The sequence below is a fragment of the Aquarana catesbeiana genome, linkage group LG01, assembly GCF_042186555.1.
Source record: "Aquarana catesbeiana isolate 2022-GZ linkage group LG01, ASM4218655v1, whole genome shotgun sequence".
In the NCBI taxonomy this organism is placed as follows: Eukaryota; Metazoa; Chordata; class Amphibia; order Anura; family Ranidae; genus Aquarana; species Aquarana catesbeiana.
In genome coordinates, this window is record NC_133324.1 from 133,364,903 (window position 1) to 133,387,386 (window position 22,484).

Genomic DNA, 22,484 nt, shown 5'->3' on the forward strand with positions numbered 1-22,484 from the left:
TATTGCTCATCCATAAATACAGTAACATGAGTAAGTGTTGTCACTCTTGGACAAAAGTGTGTTACTGGCAGTATCACCAGGGAGAAAATAAAGAAAAAAAAGCTTGAAAGATGAAAACTGTTGCAGCCACCACATTGAACGACTAAGTAAGCTGCAATGTATAACATTTTTATTTTTGGCTTTACATACACTCTAAGACCAGCCTCCTTCAATCACTTGAAAAACTTCTTTCAACCTAGTGATAAAGGTGAAAACGTGTCTTAGGACAAATGTCAAATGTACACAAATGTGGAATACTGTTTGCTCATTGGTACATTGGGAATGTTATTTCAGGTTCTGGTTGTGAGTCTGAGGTGTGTGTTGGGGGATTGGAAGAAGGATGCATGTTTTGGGGAAAAGGGACTTGTGTTCCCTTTACACAGACCCCATTTTCAGTTATGGAACAGGCAAAAAAAGTTCATTGTTGTTAGTGTGTGCAAAGCAGCACAGGCAACCAATAAACAGGATCACTACTGCAAACTCTGTCCAAATTCAATCAAGGGACAATAATAAGAACCTAGATTCTGGTCACTAATAATTAGAAGACAAGGTTGTCAGCAAATGACCACATGTTACTTAAGTGTGTTAGTGTGAGTTGTGGAAAAATGGCTTATGGCAGAGAAAAGTGGAAAGTATATGTTTGGGGTTCTGGTGTTGGCCCAGGTCAAACATTTGCACTGGGGATATAACTAAACTGGATACACAACTACTGGCTCATTATCAATAATTTCCCAAAATACACAACTCGCACAAGACTGCGCTTTCGGTCTATGCATACTGGATACAAATAATACAATTTCACATCTGACTGGATGCTCACTGCACTTGTCTGATGAGAAACACCATCAAGATAATATGACATAGCAAGTACTAATGTATAAGTCACATCAAAAATGGCTTCCAAAAAGCCTAATAATGACACTATGCCTTTCCTTTAAAGCAGACCTGTACTAACCAACCCAAGACAGACAATGCTTTGTCTATAAATCCATAAGTGGTAAAAGTAGCACTAGTGAATTCCTTTACTGAAAACAAAAAAAAACAAAAACAAACCAAGATTCAAGTTCTTTCTCTAGTGCTGAGCAAATGAAGAAGCCTCCTTATGAAAATGCTAGCTGCCTGGTCATATCTGGCTTCATTATTTCTAATTCTCTGACCCAGAACAGGTTTCCTTTAAAGTGGTTCTAAAGGCAGAATGTTTTCTATCTTAATGCATTCTTTCATTCAGGTCATAAACATTACGGATGCAGTTCCCCCCTCAGCCGCCATCCCTTATACTTACCTGAGCCCCATCTTGATCCAGCTGAAAATGGCAGGTGATATGGAAAGAAGAAAGGAAGGAAAAAAATAGGATTTTTATAAAAGCTTACCTATAAAATCCTTTTCTTGGAATACATCACGGGACACAGAGCACCACAGTAATAACGATATGGGTTATAGGCCACCTTTAGGTGAATGGACACTGATATAACCAAAAAGGAAACAGGAAGTCCCCCTCCCTATATAACCCCTCCCATACAGGGAGTACCTCAGTTTTTGTAGCAAAGCAATATATACATATCCCAATAAGAGGGGAGGGACCTCTGTGTCCCGTGATGTACTCCAAGAAAAGGATTTCACAGGTAAGCTGTTATAAAAATTCTATTTTCTTTATCGCACATCACGGGACACACAGCACCTTAGTAATAACTATATGGGATGTCCCAAAAGCAATGCCACCTGAGGGGAGGGAGACACAAAGCAAATAGCCGCCGCCAGGCGTGAGGACCTATACTGCTGCCTGCAGCATGCTGCGTGAGGACCTATACTGCTACCTACAGCACACTGCGTCCTAAGGCGGTGTCCTCCTGCCATCTTACATCCATTTGATAAAATCTTGTGAATGTATCTGAGCAGTCGCTTTCAGATAGGCTTTAACTGCTCTCACTACATCGAGAGAGTGTAATAATTTTTCTTCTGCAGAACGAGGTTCTGGGAAAAAAGAAGGTAAGTAAACATCTTGATTCAGATGAAAACCAGACACTACCTTTGGCAAAAAGGTTGGGTGCGCAGCACCACCTTATCCTTGTGAATGATTAAGTATGGCTCTTTACAGGAGAAAAGCGGGAGAAAGCAACCAATTCTGATACTCTTTCTTGCAGAGGTTATCGCAACTAGGAATACCAATTTCCTTGTCAAAAAGATCAAAGGAATATTCCGTATAGGTTCACAAAGGGTTGTCTTTGCAACACTGACAAAACCAGATTCAAATCCCATGGGCACAAGGGTATTCTAACTGGCGGAGTTATCCGAGTTACCACTTGTATGAATGGCTGGACTAAAGAGTGCGAAGCAAGGGGCCTTTGGAAAAATACTGCCAAGGCTGTAATCTGACCCTTGATTGTACTCGAGGCCAGCTTCAGTTCTACTCCTAATTGTAGAAAGGCCAGAATTCTTCCTATGGGATACTTACGAGGATGCCAAACCTTGGTTTCACACCAAGTGACGTAGGCCTTTCAGACCCTGTAATAAATGGTCCTGGAGGCCAGCTTTCTGACATCAGGGTGGTTACTACCAAACCTGAAAGCCCCCGATTTTTTAGAATGTGGGCTTCAATAGCCACACCGTTAAATTTAGCGTTTGTAAGGCAGGATGGAATACCGATCCCTGCGACAGCAGGTCCGGATGAGTTGGAAGAGTCGAAGACTCCTACTGTCATTCTCACGATCCCTGCAAACCTGGGTCTTCTGGGACATGCCGGGGCCACTAAGATTACCGGCTTCCCTGATCCTGTGAAGCAGCCGTGGTAGCAGCTGAACTGGAGGGAATGCATAAATCAGTGAAAACCGATTGCCAAAAAGACATCGAGATGTAGAGACCATTCTCCCGGCAACAACTGTTGACAGCTCAGAAGATCTGCCTGCCAATTTTCAACTCCTGTAATGTAAACTGCAGATAGGCAAGGAACATGTTTCTCTGCTCAAGACAGAATATGGTCCACCTCCCTTTGGGCAGTGTGGCTTTTGGAGCCCCCTTGGTGATTGATATAGGCCACTGCTGTGGCATTGTCGGATTGTATCCTGACAGGAGCATTCCGCAACCTCTAGGATATTGATGGGCAAGGTCTTCTCGGACTCTGACCACTTCCCTTGAACAGTGGTCTCTTCTAGAACTGCTCCCCAGCCCCATAGGCTGGCATCCGTTGTTACTACTTTCCAGGAAACTGAAATGAAGGATTTCCCCTTCTGTAAATTCCTGGTTATCAACCACCAGTTCAGACTCTGACGTACCTTTGAAACCAGATTCATTGGATAATCCAAAACAGAATGCTGTGTTGCAACAGTCTTGAATGAAACTGAGCATAGAGAACCGCTTCGAAGGAAGCTACCATCTTCCCTAGTAGTCTCATGCAAAGGCGAATGAAAGGACCCTTCTTTGCCTTGAGTGCCTGGACCAGCTCTCTTAGAGCATTGACCTTTGCCTGAGTCAAGAACACCCTTTCCTGGGTTGTGTCTATGACCGAGCCCAAATACTGCAGCCTTCTTACCGGCTGTAAGGATGATTTCTCTAGATTGAGAATCCAACCCAGGTGTCTCAGATAACTGACTGTTCTGGACACCCCTTGACTTAACCCTGCTATTAACTGATCTACCAGTAGCAGGTTGTCTAGGTATGCTATTACTGCAATACCCTGGCCCCTTAGTCTTGATAGTACTGGGGCTAACACTTTTGTAAACAGTTGGGGAGCGGTGGCTAACCCGAAAGGCAAGGCCACGAACTGAAAGTGGCGCTGCTCTACCGCAAACCGCAGAAACTCCTGGTGAGCGGGAAACATTGGCAAATGTAGATGCGCATCCTTGATATCTATGGATGCTAGAACCTCTTCTTCCCGTAGGGTGGAAACAACTGACCGAATCGACTCCATTCGAAAAGAGCAGATGTTTAGGAAGTGATTCAGATTCCTGAGTTCTAGAATGGGTTTGACATCTCCATTTGGTTTTGGTACCATAAAGAGATTTGAATAAAACCCCATGTCCCTCTCTTCTGAGGGAACCTCTATTATCACTCCATGACACAGTAATCGGTCCAGTGCCAGAAATAAGGACTTTTTCTTTACTGGGTCCTTAGGAAAGTTTGATTTTTGAAAACGCAATGGTGGAGACTCTTGGAACTCTAGTTTGTAGCCTAGGGCTACTACAGAGAGGACCCACTTGTCTTGGATTTCCTCTTGCCAAGTTTCTGAAAACCACTGCAGTCTTCACCCCACTCGATCGAGCGGGGGCACCCCTTTACAAGGAAGCCTTGGGATTCTGTTTTGTCGACTTCTGACCCCAGGGCTTTTTGTAGCCCTGTGTCTGGTTATGAGGCTTGGCCTTTGCCCCAGACAAGGGCCATCGATACTGCCTGGAGGCTGTTGCTCCAGGCATAAGATGAGAAGTTTTGAAAGAAGGCCGTCTATTCTTTTTCTTAAACAGCAGAAGGGTACTCTTACTCCCAGAAATCTTTTGGATATATTTATCCAAACCTTCCCCAAACAACCTTTCTCCATGAAAGGGAAACCCAGCCATGAGCTTCTTGTATGGTAACTTGGCTGACCAATTTTTAAGCCTCAGACTCCTGCGCATATGTATCAACATAAGCGCAAGGCGAGACGCCTGATGGATGGAATTCTTGATAGCATCCACTGCAAAGTATAGGGCCCTAGGTAGCTCAGCTAAACTTTGGGCCTCATCAGTTTGAGCAGGAACTTTTCTAATAACCTGTTTGAGTTCATCCCGAAGGGATTGACAGATGCCTATTGCTGCTACTGCAGGCTGTAGCACCGCACCGGCTACAGCAAATGAGGCTTTTAATAGAGATTTCAACTTTTTATCAGCTGGATCTCTAAATACTTGTACATTGTCCACTGGACAAGTTAAACTCCTGTTCACAGAGGAGATAGCAGCATCCACTGCTGGCAAATCCTATCTCTTTGAGAACTTTTTCTCCATAGGTTAAAGAAATGAAAATTTCTTAGTAGGAGAAAACTGCTTATCTGGGTGATCCCAATCAGCATAAATCAGTTGCTCCAGTAACGGGTGCATAAGGAAAGCATGAGAAGCCTGTGGGGGTTTTAGCGAACCCAAAGAGAAGGAAACTTCATCCACCTCTGCAGGAGGCAACTTATATCCAGAGCGGACCAAGTCTGTAAGGGATTGAATTAGCAATTTCTGAGATTGCAAAGTTGAGAAAGGCTCTTCAGATGCTGAATCCTCAGAAGAGGAGTCACCTGAACTTCCCGCCTGATGAATTACCCCTCCTACGGGCAGACCTAGTCCTAAGCACAAAAAAAGCAGAGGTACTAAACAAGATGCATCTACTGCCGAGCTTTAGTCTAGTAATTTACTTTTAAGACACGCCCCTCCCAGACTTAGGCTCTGCCCCCCCTCTTCTTTAAAAGGATCCCTTTCCCGCGCTCTGCGCGGAGATAGCTGGCCCTGTAGTGAGGGCGGATCGGGGGGGAGGAATTACTTCAGCAGGGGGGGAACCTGATCTCTCTGATGGTGGATGGCCCCCAAACCCCTACTGATGGCTGACAGAGCAGGAGAAATAGCAATGCTGCCGCAGGAAGCCTTTGCTGCCACTTGAGCACATCACAGGGAAAGCATGGAATGCTGGAAGCTAGATATGTAACTTTTACACCCTCTGGTGGCAAAACACAGGCAAGGCAAGATCAAGTGAATCATATATATAAATTTCCGGTCTTTCTGACTTACCTGATCCCTTCGCAGTAATGCTGGAACTTATCACAGACAGATCCAGCCTTTAGCCATCACAGCGGGCCGTGTCATGCCAGACCTTCAAGGACCGGGTCCCCTTTCACGGGTCCACTCCCTTATACCTGTACAGCACCCTGCCGGAAAACTCTTTGGGTGTATTAACATGACCAAGGTGCCGGGTCCCATGGTCCAGCTCTCAAAAGAGAAGCATTACAGGCAAAAACCTGGTTTCTTCTTGCACGAGGCCCGGGTACCATCCATTTGGCTTTCAAGCACTTTAGATGGATCCGTTTGCACAGCCCCTTGATTCCGTCAGGGATTGCTTAGCAGAGCTCTCTTAGCACTTCATCAACCGTGACCAACACCTTAGACACTGGCGAAAAAAACGGAGGTACTCCCTGTATGGGAGGCATTATATAGGGAGGGGGACTTCCTGTTTCCTTTTTGGTAATAGTGTCCATTCACCTAAAGGTGACCTATAACTCATATATTTATTACTATGGTGCTCTGTCTCTCATGATGTACGATAAAGAAGGCAAAGAAGGACGGTGACAATGCAGAAAAGGCATCTATGGAGCTAAGCATTCCTCCAAAATTGTATTTATGATTATATTATTATCATCCCAATATAACACAGAACTCTTACCTTGCTTCTCCAGTGGCTGTTTCCAGCTGATTCACCCAAGCTTTGTATACGTCAACTGGACTGGTGTTAATAATGAGTGACTTGTCTTCTATGATTTCTTTCACTACAGGGGCCAGCAGCTGGCGTAGGGTGTTCTGTCCTCGGGCACCTCTGTTGAAGCTGACCACCATCTTTATGACTGTTGGATTTCCAGTCACTATATCTTGTATTTGGTCAACTTTTGATCTGTGAATTCACACAAAAAAAAATCTTTAGCTTAATATATGCATTCATCTTGTATTAAAGTAGAATACTTGTGAAGGCGGCGGCATCATTGTATGGTATTTTACAGATGACCAGAAACACTTACTTGATTTCTTCCTGCAGTGCAGTCTCAAAGAGTTTCAGCAGAAGGTATTCTTCCCGTTGATTAGATGCATAATTATAGAGTGTGAAGATCACGGTGTCCATAAACTTAGTGGACTTGTTTTGAGGCATTTGGAAAATCAGCTTGGCCAAGTATGATGGGTTAGTCTGGAAAGTGAAACCGTATCATGAGACATACTATATATAAGAGAATCCCTAAAACTAGATACAGTACTGTGTACAGGAGGATGACGAGATAAATTAAATGGTTTACTGTATGTCACTAATGTGCAACAAATCACAACAACCAATCATAGCTTTTATTAGCATGATGACACAAAGCTACTCACACTAACTACATCATTCCCACATAACCTGGCACCAGACACATTTGTTGAGTTCAGATTGAAAAGTGAAGATATACTTACTAGATACCTTAGAACCAAATAATTATATTTTATGATTAATTCAATATAATTGGCCTTTTTAAAAAAAATCGATTTCAAAAGGGACATATCCAAGAGGCGCTGGGATGTTAACATTTATTTGTTCAGAACATTGAGAGGAAAAAAATAATTTGGCAAGCTTACGAACTCTAGTGAAGTAGCTGACATGAAACACGGAAACCCTTTAATGGGTACCAAGATTTTGACTTAACCACCTCAATACAGGGCACTTACACCCCCTTCCTTGCCTTGAATGACAATTGCGCGGTCATGCTACACTGTAACCATGTGAAATTATTATCATTTTCTTCACACAAATAGAGGTTTCTTTTGGTGGTATTTAAGCACTCCTGGTTTTTTTTTTGTTTTTTAGGAAAAAATAAAGACCAACATTTTTGAAAAAAAAAAAAAAAAGTTTTTCTTAGTTTGTATCAGCAACTTTTGTAAATAAGTATTTTTTCTCCTTCACTGATGGGCACTGATGAGGTGGCACTGATGGGCACGGATAGGCTGCACTAATGGGCACTGATGAGGAGGCATGAATATGCTGCACTTATGGGCACTGATAGGTGGCACTGATATGTGGCACTGATGAGCACCGATAGGCGACACTGATGGGTGGCACTGGTAGGCACTGACTGGCATCACTAATGGCCACTGACTGGCATCACTAATGGCCACCGATTGTTGGCAGTGGTGGGCACACATTGCTGGCAGTGGTGGGAACTTAATTGTAATCAGGGCACTGATGATCAGTGCCCTGATTACATACCTAGCTGTCCCCTGTGAAGAGATGCCGCTGATCAGCTCTCCTCTCCTCAAACTCTGTCAGTGTGAGGCGAGGAGCGCCGATTACTGCCATCTCTGCGTTTGAACGTGACCGGCTGTGATTGGACACAGCCAATCACATGGTTAAAGGCCTGAGGCTCTTTACACAGATCGGGGTCGTGCCGTGTCCTAGCAGCGCGTCCGCGAGTGCTGCCCTGCGCGCCCCCGGGGGCACGCGACAGCGGTTGTTCTGGGAGCCCGTCATTTGACAGTAGCCGGGCGACAAGAGGTTACAGCAAAGACAAACCAGAGGAGCGCCAGACCAAATGGTAAGAGAGTCCAAATTACTTTAATGATTATTAGTAGGATCACCTAAAACATCCAACGTGTGTCGGGGGTCAAGCCACTTCCTCTTCATCAGGGCTTAATATCAAGTCAGTGGTTAAAGTGGTTCTAACGGCTCAAGGTTTTTTTTTTACCATCATGCATTCAATGCAAAAGGGTAAAAAAATTCTTTGTGCAGCAGTCCATCAGCCCCCCCCCCACATGTCAATCCAGCAATGTGCACAAGAGCTCGGAACTCCATTCTCATTGGCTGAGACAACAGCGGGAGCCAATCTGTCAATCACAGTCAGTGACACGAAGAGCCGTGGCTCAGGAACGAGCCTGCTTTGGTGCCCCTATTGCAAGCTGCCTGCCCTGGGGGCACTCAGCACGAGGGAGGGGCCAGGAGCCCGAAAAGGGCCTGAGAAGAGGAGGGTTAGGGGCTGCTCTCTGCAAAACCACTGCACGGAGCAAAGTATAAAATTTTTGCTATTAAAAAAAAAAAAAAAAAGCCTTTAATATCACTAAGTGGACTCAAAGGTCTCTCCCAAAGTCTCTGCCACCTAAGAAATTGTAAGCTGCAATTTAAATTTTTGCTATGGGGTTTTATCCTGCTTTACGCTCTGAATTGATATTAAACCTGATGAAGGGACGGTTATCTCACCCCCATCAACACCACAAATACAGATTTTGCTGCCGATTTTTCAAATTGAGGAGTAAAGCAATTACTCCTCAATTTTTCAACAAGTGAAGTCTGTCTGAGATTACTCTATATATGGACACATCTTACACTATAGTGTAACGTCTCTCAGAACCCACTAGTTTTGAATTTGTTTTACTGCTCAAAATCACCACTGCCCAAAACTGCTGATAACAGACTATGTGCATGGACACATAGGATAACATGATGGAGAGTTTAATGACTGTAGAAAAAAACGTCTACAGCCAAAAACAGCTGCTGTAAAAACATCAAAATATGTCCAGTGTGCATGAGGCCTTATTCTTATGAAAGAAATGTGGTTGGGGGATAAGAAGACTGGCAAGGCGTGAAGGTGAACATTTGTTGCTGGGAAAATTCACACACACTAATTTGCTTTTTTCTTTCTTTATTCCATTTTTTTTTTTAAGTGTATGTGAAGTCAAAACGTTTTAGCTTCATTTTGGATTGAGTATGGAAGGACTGAAAACCCTGTCAGTTTTCTGTCTATGATCCTTTGAAGAAAGTTCCCTTCACTTCCAGTCCTGCAGACCAACAGCAAAATAGGAGTTCTCATCAAAGAGAGGGAAATTACCCTTTTATACTGTTGTTGCAGGAAGAGGTGTCCCCGATGAAAGAATTTCCCACCGTTCTCTGGTAATGCTCACAAGGACAAACAGAGCGGGTGAATGTACCCAGTGGACATACAGACCACAACAAAAACCTGATGGTGGCTTTAACTCTTACATTCCATTCCATCAACAATTGAAAAGAAAAATGTTGGATCTATATATGTTTAAAGAAGAATTAATCGTAATATATTGCAATTTACAAATGCTTAGATATAGTGGCTGCATTAGCTTCCCCCCCCCCCCCCCCGGTTTTTACCAAATGATCTAGCCAGTAATGCTCCTCCTGTATTAAAGTGCCTCCATTCTGGATGAAGGAGTAACAGAGATACCTTTGGACAGCAGCATTGTCAGTATGGGGGGAGGAGAGTGTTAGATGGACTAGCAGATTTAGATGCACTAATAAAGTGACACCAAACTCTAGCTAACACTTTTTAGGCAGTTGCAGCAACTGTGTTTTTCTTTTCCTTTTGGGATAAAGGTTTTACATAAATGAACAACAGCTGATCACTGTAAGCACTCTTGTCATTGTTAAATGGTTCGTCTCAACCCTCTAACTGCTACAAGATCACTAGAAAAAAAAAAACATATGCAGCCATCATATCTAAAAATGTGTAAGATGGAATTTAATAAATGTTTTCTTTTGAGTTTGGTACCTCTTTATAAATATAAATCATCTTCAGTGAAATGTATTTATTATCTATATACACATACCTGCAGGAGATAAAAAAGATGCTGGTAGGCTTCCAGCTTTTTCCTTTTCTCCTTACTTAGCCCTTTAATGCCTTGTTTATCCACCGTCAGCATCTCTTCCACTTGATCTTTGCTTTTCTTGTTCAGTTTCTTGCTGTGAGACACAACATCCTGCAGAGGAAAACACGTTGATATTTATATTAACATCCTGTGATATATCTGAATGCGGATTTTCCCTGTGATCTAAATGGCTAACATTCAAGAAATGACACATTTCCTTTCCCAAATGAACAAATCTTTTCTTACACTTTCATTTCTCTTGTGCTCCATTTGCACAGGTGTGTTGCCATGCTACCAATCCTAGTGGCAGTAATCTCCCGATCCCTGCTGCTGGGACTGACAGCTGTGTGCAGATAGCTGCAGCCACCGAGCGTGTACACTGCAATGACAGGCTATAGGCAGTTAAAGACAACTTGTCATTGGTGTACAGGCTCGGTGGCCGTAGCTATCTACACACAGCTGTCAATCCCAGCAGCAGGAACCAGGAGATTCTTGCCACTGGGATTCCCAAAGTGGCAAAACACCCATTAAAATGCCACCATAAAGTGGTTGTAAAGGCCAAAGATTTTTAATGCATTCAGGAGGTAAAAATAAAACCTGCATACAGCTTCCCCCCCAGATTCCCCCTTATACTTACAGGAGCCTAAACTTGATTCTGCACTTTTCTCAGTGCCGTTTCTTGGCCTAGGCCGACAAGGCCCAGGCCTAGGGCGGCACTTTGCGGAGGGTGGCAAAAAAGCCCCCCCCCCCCCAGCATGCCAAAAAGCCCCCCTGTCCTGTTTTCCCAAGTCCCGCGACCGCCTCCCGCACAAATACAGCCCCGGCGGCTGGCTTGCTGTAGCGCGGCACTTGTAAATATTGTGGGCAGTATTTGGAGTGTGCTTGGTGGGCGGGGAGGGGGTGGGGCGGCAGCGACGACGACTGGCACCCCTATTGGCAGCCAGTGATTGGCCAGGCCGGCTGAACGTAATCTGACTGGCGGAGCTCAATGCTCCGCCCACTCTCCTCCATACGCCTTCTTCACTGAAGAGAGAGAGAGAGAGAGAGAGAGAGAGAGAGAGAGAGAGAGAGAGAGAGAGAGAGAGAGAGAGAGAGAGAGAGAGAGAGAGAGAGAGAGAGAGAGAGAGAGAGAGATCCCTAACCAGTGGCCAGGAGAGGTTATGTTACTATAACCAATGTGTGTGTCAAGTGCTCAATGTTAAAGTTATTATACTGCTGGCCACTGATGATCTGCACCGATATGGGCACCGATGAGCTGCACCGATATGGGCACTAATGAGCACTATTAGGCTGCACTTGTTGCCCCTGATGAGGCCACACTGATGGGCACTGATAAGCTGCACTGGTTGCCCCTGATGAGGCTGCACTGACGGGCACTAATAAGGCTGTACTGATGGGCACTAATGAGGCTGCACTGATAAGGCTGTACTGATGAGCACTGATAGGCACTAATAGGCTGCACTGGTTGCCCCTGATGAGGCTGCACTGATGGCCACTGATGAGCTGCACTGATAAGGATGCACTGATGGGCACTGATAAGGTGGCACTGGTTGCCCCTGATGAGGCTGCACTGATAAGGCCGTACTGATGAGCACTGATAGGCGGCACTGATGGCCACTGACTGATGAGGCCACCTGGTACCCACTTTTAATGTACAGAGTGGAAGAGGTGGAGCTCTGAAAGGAAAAGGTGGAGCCTGAATAGGAAAGGATGTGGTTTACAGATAGGCCAGGTCTTAAACAGAAGGGGTGTGGCCCATATTTTAATTAGGGGGTGCATGAGTTTAGTTAGGCCTAGGGCAGCACAAAACCTAAATACACCACTCATTTTTCTCTCTTCTCTTTGGCTCAGAGACAGCACCCGAAGCCATTGGCTTCTGCTGCTTTCAATCACAGCCAGTGAGGAGGGAGTGGGAGGCGGGGCCAGCACGAGTACCCCATTGCAAGGAGCTGGCTATGGAGGCACTCGGCGGGGGGAATTAGCCAGAAGCGCTGGTGGGGAACCCGAAAAGAGGAAGATCGGGGCTGATCTGTGCAAAACCACACAGAGCAGGTAAGGATAACACGTTTGTTATTTTTTAAAAATAAATTGTGAACCTTAACAATCACGTTAATGTAAATACAATCTAATAGTACTGTATACAGACTGTGGAATGTGTTTCTTCCACCTCTTTTTCTTCTTTGGCTTCCCTCACCTGTACAAAGATCGCAAAATCTAATGAAGCCCCGTTATCTGGATACAGCTTGGCAATCCAGTAAATTATAGCTTTTATAACACTCAGTGTGGTGAGATAAATGTTGCAGCAGAACTCCAGGCAAACAGCAAAACACACACATGAAATACATATATGGGAGCTGTTTTACCTGCCAAAGGATCCAGTTCAGAAATTTACACATCTCTGCCACACACCACGCAGCCCTGTCTGGCAGTGCAAAAGCATAGCTCCCAACTGACCCTGATTTCGAGGAACTGTCCCCAATATGGAGCAATGTCCCTCATTCCTCCTCATTTGTCCCTCATTTTGGTCTGATCTATATAGTTCTATATAAAATGAACTTTTTATCTTTCAAAAAGTGTTTCCTAATGCTAAACCTTTCATCTAAATTCAAAATGGCTGCATTTGTAAATGTTAAAAGCCAATATAAAGTAATAGGAGTGTCAAAAAAAGTCCTTGTGGATTTAATTAACCTTTTTTGGGGTTAATTCTGCTTTTAAGGGGGTGTGTCGGGGGCGTGTCCTATGCCTACATATGTTTGCAGGTAGGTGTCCCTCATTCCCATCTCAAAATGTTGGGAGGTATGCAAGAGGCCTAGTTTTTCTGCACTGCATTTCAGTAACACTTACAGGTCTTGCCCTTCTTCAGCCTGTGACTGAATAGTAAAAGGAGAAATGGCAAACTAATTAGCTCATCTCTCTCTCTCTCTCTCACTGACGCTCTCCACCTAATTTTCATGGATTGTAAAAGGCTGCTACCAAGTAAAATTAAAGTACTTACACTGCTTGCATTTACACATTTAAAGTAGTACTAAAGGCTACATTTTTTTTTAGTTTAGGCTAATGCATTTACAGTAATTATAGTAGTGAAGCAAGGACCTCTTTACTGTGGATTATGGACCGTGTTACCTGTACAACCTTCTTTTGTTAGATCTAGCTTTTTAAGTGCCACTGAGGACGCCATTTAAACTTTCAGGGCCAGTTCACACCGGAAATCACATAGGAATGTGCGTTCCTGTGCGATTCACATGCAGTTCTGTGCTATGCAATTCCGGCCTATTCATTTTGAACAGGCTAAAATTGCAGCACACCGCACCAAAAGTAGTGCTTGCATTACTTTTGGAAACTTGCTGCAACTGTATCACATGGTACTTTTGTACCAGTCAATCTGGAGCAGGTAAAATTGCGATTAGTGTGTCATTAACTTAACATTGACACCCGCTGCAGATCAGGTTTCGCATACCACATTCTGATGTGAACCAGTCCTCAGCAAATCAACAATGGCAGCTGATGTATTTCTGCACTGAGTGTTTCCATTTAGGTGGCAATAATCCAAAGAAATTGGTTTCTTCTTAAAAATGGAAAGGGTCTGGGATCTGATGGGCTAGGACAATATCTTGTACGAATTGATTAGGAACAACACCCTGCTGATAAACAGAAACCAGATTCTTACTCCTTTCCTGCTGCAATCATCCCTGGAACATCTACAGTCTCAGCTGTACTGCAGCCAGCATACTTAAAGGCTGGTACCGAGCCAAATATTGTCCGGTTCAGCAGATACCGGCTGACATTCGGCCAATGTGTACAACTCCTCATCCGACAGAAGTCGGTCTCACAACTGGCTTCTGTGTTAAATGAACATGCTGTAAAAACCAGCATCTGATCAGGGCTCGTGCCCATTGTCAGTGTGTTCTGGCATGGGGGGCAATGCCCCCCTGTAAAAACACAATAGCACAGTGGAGAGATTGTCGCAGTAACATGGGATGTGTTAGTAAGGTGGCCTCTCCACTTTTTTTTGTTCAGCCCACTGGGTTAAAACAAAATAAAAACTCCCTGTGCGTACTTAGCTTAACAGGATGGCTAAACTGGTGTGAACAGGACTGGGCTATGTGAAGTTTTATGATGCCCTTAAAATATTTTTGAGCCATAACCTACCACAATATGTCCTGCAAGGAGGACTCAGGGAAAGTCTAATCTATTATATTCTAATAGACGTAAGTGTAAAGCTGGCCATACACTAGTAGATATTCAAAAGAATGTTTTGTTTAAGTAAATGCAGTGCTACCTTTTAAACCTTTGTGTGTATATATGCTACTAATCAATTCGTAATAACATTACTCAATATCTGTGGCAACCCATTAAAGTCATATGTCAAAATCCATAAAATGCAAAAAGTGCTATGTACTTACCAATAAATCAATTACAACGCTAGTATTATAAAGTCCATAAATATAAAAAGTCAGTGATGTGTTAGAAAGTACTCAGTGCTCCAAACATCAACACATCACTGATTTTATATTTATGGACTTTATAGTACTATTATTTCAACTGATTCATTGATAAGCACAGAGCAATTTTTGCATTTTATGGATTTTGACATATGAATTAAATTGGTTGTCACAGATACTGAATAATTGTATTATGAATTGATTAGTAGCATATATACACACTCAGGTTTAAAGTAGTAGTAGTAGAGTAGCGCTGCATTTACTTAAACAAGATTTAGGTGACCCCTTAAGGGTCAATCATTTTTGCAGGCTGCTATATGTGCAAAACATTTTCTATACCTTAGCGCGGAGTCTACATTCTATATTTTTTTATATATTAAAAGAACGTTTGTACCAACATTCATATGAAAATTCTCTGCCCATTCGATGACATGAGAAAATCTTAGTAAGTGCTTAAAAATTTCATTTGCTTTCAACATTTGATTTCGGAATGAATGAACTTTGCCCACTTTAAAAAAATTGATCATCCAATAAAAGATTTACATCCTGCTCCTTCAAATTTCCTCATCGCTGAGGTAGAAAACAAATGTCCATTTGACCACACTAACAGAGAATTGAACAAACCTTCTCAAAACAAAAAATGTAAACAAAATTTTACTAGTGAATGACCTAGTGTAAAGTTTACCTTTGAGTAAAAAATATTAATGGCACATATTTTTGCAGGAAAAATAAAATGCATTTATAATTTTTCCCCAGGATCCTGCAAAGCATTGCACCTGCAACCAGCAGATCATGGGTACAATGTTGGGCTCCTGCAGACAAGTCCTTCAGCTTTCTGTCCATACCTCTGTACATGCTTTCTGTTTGAAGGCAGGAGGACTTGTGAATGGACTAGGAGGCTCTTGTAGTTTCTTCATTCACAGATCTCTGTGAATGAATGACATGGCTGTGTGGGCAAACCCCGCACAGTCACACTGATTTTAAATGTGGCAGCGATTGTGGGGGAGAAAAACTCCTGCCTGTTGTCACTTGGGGGAGGTGTGTGGGGGGGATAGACATGTTCTGATAGATGTTACATCCTAACTAAAGGTATAACTCCTAACATATTCCAAAATGTGAACTTATTCTTTAACCTGTTCGCTGCCAGAGCCATTTTTGCATTTTTTGCTGGGATACGTAGTGTCACATTGCTTTCATCTGAAAGATGGCAGTCTGTGGCACCCCTACTGCTGTTTAAATTGCTATAGTTGGTTTTCTTAGGGGGGGGGGGGGGTATTAGGACCACTATAAGGCTGACTACTTCAATTTAAACACATGCTGGGACCAGAAGCTATAGCAATAGGAACAGACAGTCAGGTTTTTGCAGCAGGATATCCAGCAAAGGACACCACAGAGTGTATAATGCATATTATAATTACTACAGAGGGCACTGCACATTACATTTACCTGGAGGTCTTCTTGAACTACTGAACCATTTTCTTCACCTTCTCTGATCAGGAAACTGCAAGCAATGCTTTAAAATACACATCCAGGCAGACTTTGGTGTTTATAAAAACATGTTACCAAAGAAAAGCAATCATGTCTGATCTACTTCCTGCACTCTTCAGGAAGGCCATCCTGTTTCTAATGCTTGCCAAAAACATATACAGAAACGCTAACCTGTAAAGTGATCCTATTTTTCACCAGCAAGCCTATTTTGATATCCATGAGGTTGAGATCTTTTTCCAGCTGCTGGTTTGACCTAATTTTTGTCACTACTTCTTCTCGTAACCTGGTCACTTCCAACTCCTCCTGAAAGTCCAAGTCACTCTGGTCCAGGAGATGGACGAACTTTCTGACCACATTAAGAGGGGGGTTTTCTGAGCAAACTGCAATGAAACATTAAAAGAATAGGAGCATTAATAGATTTCATCTACAAATAAATGGCAGGTGATCTAGTTACAGATCATAAAAGTAAAGTGTAAAAGGATACCAAAAGATGAAGCCTGGATTTATATCACAGGAGCCTCTACTAGTATACCCATCTTTTACAAAAAACACTTTCTTGTTTCACATTTGGCTTCTTAAGAGTATTGTAAGACTAATGCCATATACATTACATACATACAAAAAAAATAAATTAATTTTTCAATTATAATCACACACATTATAACCCTACAGAATACGAATGAAAATGTTTAATCCTTTAATATTGCTTTTTTTTCAATCCTGCTTAAAAAAAAAAAAAAAAAAACACACGGCTAAAGAGAACTGAAAAAATCTCCATGCAATATACTATTAAATGCTTCTCTTGCCCAAATGAATATTGCAGGTGCAATGCTCTGCAGGGCTCCTTAGAAAAAAAATAAAAATAAATGAATGCACATTTTTTACCTGCAAAAAAATGTGCATTCATGTTTTTGTTTTAAATTATCCTTTATCCTTTAATTATTTTACAGTAATATATTGCAATTGATATTTTCCACAATTCTCTTAACACTTACTTAATGTCCTGTAGTCATCTCTGGCTTTGTTAGCTTTGAGAAAGGCTTGTATTTTTATTATTTCTTTCTCCTGTGCGATAAAAGAGGGCAGTTTATGGTTTGTCAACAAGTTAAAAGAATTTAACAGAGCTGATACTTCTAGAGAAGGGGAACTCACATGATCTTTAAAATACTGAAGCCTCTTCTGGTATGCTCTCTTTGCTTTTAGCATCCGGAACCATGACTGAATCTTAAAACAGACCAAAATAGAGGGTATTCAATTACGTTCTAAACAGACTGCACATCAGAATCATTTTGACAACAGTCAACAAAACCGACATTATGGAAAACTAAGAAAAAAGAATGGAATGGAAGCAACATTGCCAATATTTTTATTAAATCTTTTCATTAAAGGAACTCTGTTATGAGTGAAATATGATGCTGTGAAGGGAGGTGATTGCACAATATTCAAACTATACTTTAATCACTTATTCTGGATTTAATGTAATTGATACAGATGGAATACACTTTACAGTATTTGCATCCAGGAATATACAATATATGTATGGAAACACCAGTGACGGTAAGTGAGATTGTGGGACTATACACAGTAATTCGGACCCAGATAGCAAACAATTGTGCTGCAAGTTTGAAAATCACTTGCTAAGCTATTGCTATACTTGCCAGGCTATACAAGTTTGTTGCACAATTGCAGCATGTCCACATTGCATGACCCCAGATCAATTTTTTTGCAAACATTCTGCAAGTATGCTGCAAGTTCTGGTTCAGTTATGTTGTGCAATAGTCATCCCACCACAGGGGTCACTGTGGCTGAATTTCCATGTGGTAGTTATGCAGAGCTCTTGCTGTAGACTCACCACTGCAACTTTGCTCTTGCTAGAGACTTGCCAAGCAAATTGGAAAAGAGTCAAGCAGAACTTGCGCTTCAAGTGCTCTGCAAGTGTAAAACTTGCCGGTGAAAATATACAGCAAGTAACCAGATTTACAACTCAACACTGCCAAAAATTTGTGGCAAGTTATCCTTGCTATCAGGAGAGTCACTGTCATACTGAAATATATTAATAAGCTGGGAGGAATTTTTTTTTTTTTTTTTTTTAGTAGATAAGTTTGGAATATATTTTAGCTTTATCCTGATGGGATAATCTTAATTTTGAGGGATTCAAGAAAGTATTTATCATGTAAATAGCGAGTACTATTCCTATAAAGATTATTATTATGTTTGATCAGCACCTCTTTTTCCCCCATGTTTCTATGAAGAGGAAATTTGGAGGCCGCTATTGCTGAACGCTTTCTGTTTTCCTTTTTCAACAGACTTTAGACCATATTGCGCATGTCAGGCTAAAGACAAACATATCATATTATATATTATGATCTCAATGAAAACTTGCCCAACTTTAACCTTTCAGACCAAAACCAACGATGACTTACAAGGAATGTCAAAATCAGTAGCATTATTTATGGTAAAAATTGCATACCTTGACAATGCCTATAATGTTTCCTTGCAGTAGTTTCAGTCGGTCAGTATACGATTTCCTCTGCTTATATCCTTTCCAAGAAGACTGAATGTCAAGAAAATACAGTGAACATTAAAAGACTGACAATAAACACACTTCTACATGTATACATAAGTATTCTGGGATTCTGCTGGCTGCTGAAAACGAACAAAAGTGGGTTTACTATATAAAAAAATCTGGTGATCGTAGTATAATTCTTCATGTTTAGAACATATCCCTGAGGGTATGTCTGCTTCTAGGGGTACTCTTGCTAGTTAAACGAAATTTGTTATGCTAGTTTGACAGTTTATTAAGTAACATATTTCACACAAAATACACTGAATTGGTTGTTTTTTATAATACAAAATAAACGGGCTGCTTGGAAAGCACCAAGATATATTTAGAGGGTATGGCCAATAAATGTAAATAATTTAAAATTGTGCACTGTTGACAGTACACCTTTTATTAATTTTATATATTTTTTTTATTTTAATTTTTTTTTTTTTTTTATACATGACCCCTATAGTGGTTGAAGTTTACCATATTAGTGGTTGCAGCGGTTCTACATTTTGCAAATTTTTCTTTGCACATATTTATTTTTCTGATATTGTATATAGCAGAGAAGTAGTATTCTTAAAATATTTTATGGCCAATAGATGAACACACTTCAGGGGGGACTAAGGATAGACTAAAACATGACAGAGTACTTGATTCCCAGCTGGCAATAAAGGGGGACATACCATAGTAAATTAAGAAATACTGCAAAGAACAGTTAGGCTACTTTCACACTGAGGCGCTTTACAGGCGCTACAGCACTAAAAATAGCACCTGCATATTGCCTGTAAAGAGCCTCTCCTGTCTCTCCAGTGTGAAAGCCCGAGTGCTTTCACGCTGAGGAGGTGCGCTTGCAGGATGGTAAAAAAAAGTCCTGCAAGCCGCATGTTTGCAGCGCTTGCCTATTGAAAACAGCGCCCCTGCCCTTTGAAAACAATGGGGCAGCGTCACCAAACCACTGGCAAAGCACCGCTTTGCCGGCGGTTTTAACTCTTTTTCAGCCGCTAGCGGGGGTTAAAACCTCCCTGCTAGCGGCCGAATAGCGCTGCTAAATCTATAGTAAAGCGGCACTAAAAATAGCACCGCTTTACCGCCGACACCTGCTCCAGTGTGAACGTAGCCTAAATACGGAAGGATACTTGAGTGTGATACCATTGCACAACAACTGTTGCAGGTGGGTTACTGATGGAAATCTAGATGAGGGATTTTTAACAATAAAGAAAGTGTCAAGAGACCAATATTCCTTGTTTGGCTTCCATCAACAGCAGATATCTTACTGTTGGGCATCATGGATGAAGTAGGAATTTCAGTTTGCACATAGCCGGAAAAAATGTCTGCCTTCTGGTCCATGTACAGTTGTCTGTTCTACGAACGACCGGCTTCTGTCGAACTAGAATGTTGGAAACCAGCATTCAATCAGCTAACAGTGTATTCGGGGGGGGGGGGGGGGGAGAGGCCCCTCTCAGAATACAAAGACACAGCAGGAGAGATCTGTCAGGATTTTTTCGTTCAAAAAAGGTTAGTGTGTACCTAACACACTGTTGTGGTTTTAGGTTACTGCCAGTAATTTATCTTTATGAACTCAAATGATGAACTCAAAATTTGACCAATGGTTGGTAGAAGTATGAAAAGTGACATCACCATCAGCGAGCCTATTTCAATGACCTCAAGACATCGGGGCAGAACTGGTCACATACAAAATCTGGTAAATGTAAAGCCTACTCCTATTAATCTGAATTACAGTGGGTATAGAAAAGAATCCCCCCCCCCTCCCTTTTAAAATAATCAAATTTTGTCGCTTTGTTGTCTGAAGTGAAGACGGACACAATTTTGCTTTATCCAGTTGTATTGCAACTTATAACATTCAAAAACATACAGATTTGCTGAGTTGGAAAAGGGATCACCCCCTTGTGTCATTCTTTTGTTGAACCACCTTTTGCTTTAATTACAGCCTTTAGTCTGTTGGGATATGTCTCTACTAATTTTGCAAATCTAGACTTTGCAATATTTGCCCACTCTTCTTTGTAGAACTGCTCAATTTACCTAAATTTGATGCTGTCCTTTTATGGACTGCAGTCTTCAAGTCATTCCACAGATTTTCAATGGGGTTTAAGTCTGGGCTCTGACTAGGCCATTCATCTTTTTCTCCTTCAACAACTGTGTGGTCATTTCTGCTGTGTGTTTTGGGTCATTGTCATGTTGGAAGGTAAACCTTCTTCCCATTCACAACTTTCTGGCAGAGGGCAGCAGATTTTTCCCAAGAATTTGACGGTATTTTGCCCCAATGCCTCCATTTCATTCTGTCGTGACAAGTGCTCCAGTCACTGCTGCAGAGAAAACATCCAATAACAAGATACTAACCACCTCCATGCTTTACTGTTTACTACTTCAGAGTTGCTGTAGGCCTCTTGGTAGCCTCTCTTACCAGTTTCCTCCTGGCTCTTTCATCCAGTTTGGAGCGACGTCCTGATCCGGGGAGGGTCTGCGTTGTACCAAATACCTTCCACTTCTTTATAATAGACTTCACTGTGCTTCTAGGCATTGATAAAGCCCTTGATATTTTTTTCTGTATCCATCTCCTGACTTGTGCCTGTCCACAGCTTTATCCTGGAGATCTTTGGGCAGTGCCTTGCCATCCACAGTTGATTGTTTCAGTTGCACTACCAGGGACTGAAATGCTCCAGGAAAGCCCTTTTCCTGCTGAGCTAATCAAAAGGACCGCAGCAGATCAGTGTGCCATTAGGAAGGTGATTAGCTACACCTAAATGAGTGTACAAGTCATTTTTAGGAGGGGGGTGATCCTTTTTCCAACTCAGCGATTCTGTTTTTGATTTTTTTCTGATATGTTGGTGTTATATCTCTCACTTAGATGTTATAAGTTGCACTGAGTATATACAGCTGGATAAAACAGAAATTGTATCTACTGTCTACATTTCAGGCTGCAAAGTAACAGAATGTGATGCTTGCAAAAAAATTATCTTTCATTTGAAATGTATTACTTTTTTAATACCTGTATTTTAACAGCGTATGGCTCTTGTTGGTGGAGGTAGGTCTTCCTTCCTTGGTATGCCTTTCTGGTCAGGTAGCCCCTAATCCGTGCTTGCAGCAGAGTAATCAGATGCTCATTTGCCATCCACAGCTGTTCTCGGTTGTAATCAGCAGTGATCTTTCCCACAATGGTCTAAGAAAGAAGAAAACAAATAGGTTTCTTTCCAGATAATTTGTGACAGTGCATGATAGAATGAATTGCAAACTATGAAGCTACGTATAAAATATGATGTGGGCAGATGGTGTAAATGATCTTTAAAGCTGAACTCCAGCTTTTGATACACTTTACAGCTGGCCCAAAAACTAACATGTGAGGCCGCTTGATGTGTGGTATAAACTGTATGTAGCTGAGGCTTACATATAACATACCACACTGTGTTTCGGGTTTGAGCCGATAATTCCTGTCTCATACCCGGAACACAATCTATCTGACCGGTGCTCAGCCATTCAGAGAAAGTGATGTTTTCTACTAATAAAGCTTCCTCTGATTGGCTGAGTCAGAGGTTGTGACATTATTAGCCCGCCTCTCTGGCTCAGCCAATCAGAGGAAGCTTTCTCTGTATGGCTGAGTGCGGGTGA

The 22,484-nt window shown here is 42.0% G+C and overlaps 1 protein-coding gene across 2 annotated transcripts in view; it reads right to left on the reverse strand.

Annotated features, from left to right (window-relative positions):
• Positions 1–22,484, reverse strand: part of IQGAP2 (IQ motif containing GTPase activating protein 2) — a 375,241-nt gene that overhangs the window by 37,635 nt on the left and 315,122 nt on the right. For both annotated transcript variants that reach the window (XM_073623999.1, XM_073624006.1), the window contains 8 exons: positions 21,868–22,038; positions 18,786–18,869; positions 17,468–17,539; positions 17,311–17,380; positions 16,487–16,695; positions 10,347–10,496; positions 6,773–6,936; positions 6,424–6,648 (listed from right to left, as the gene is read on the reverse strand). In XM_073623999.1, the coding sequence (XP_073480100.1) occupies positions 6,424–6,648; positions 6,773–6,936; positions 10,347–10,496; positions 16,487–16,695; positions 17,311–17,380; positions 17,468–17,539; positions 18,786–18,869; positions 21,868–22,038 (1,145 nt within the window). The remainder of the gene's footprint in view (positions 1–6,423; positions 6,649–6,772; positions 6,937–10,346; positions 10,497–16,486; positions 16,696–17,310; positions 17,381–17,467; positions 17,540–18,785; positions 18,870–21,867; positions 22,039–22,484) is intronic.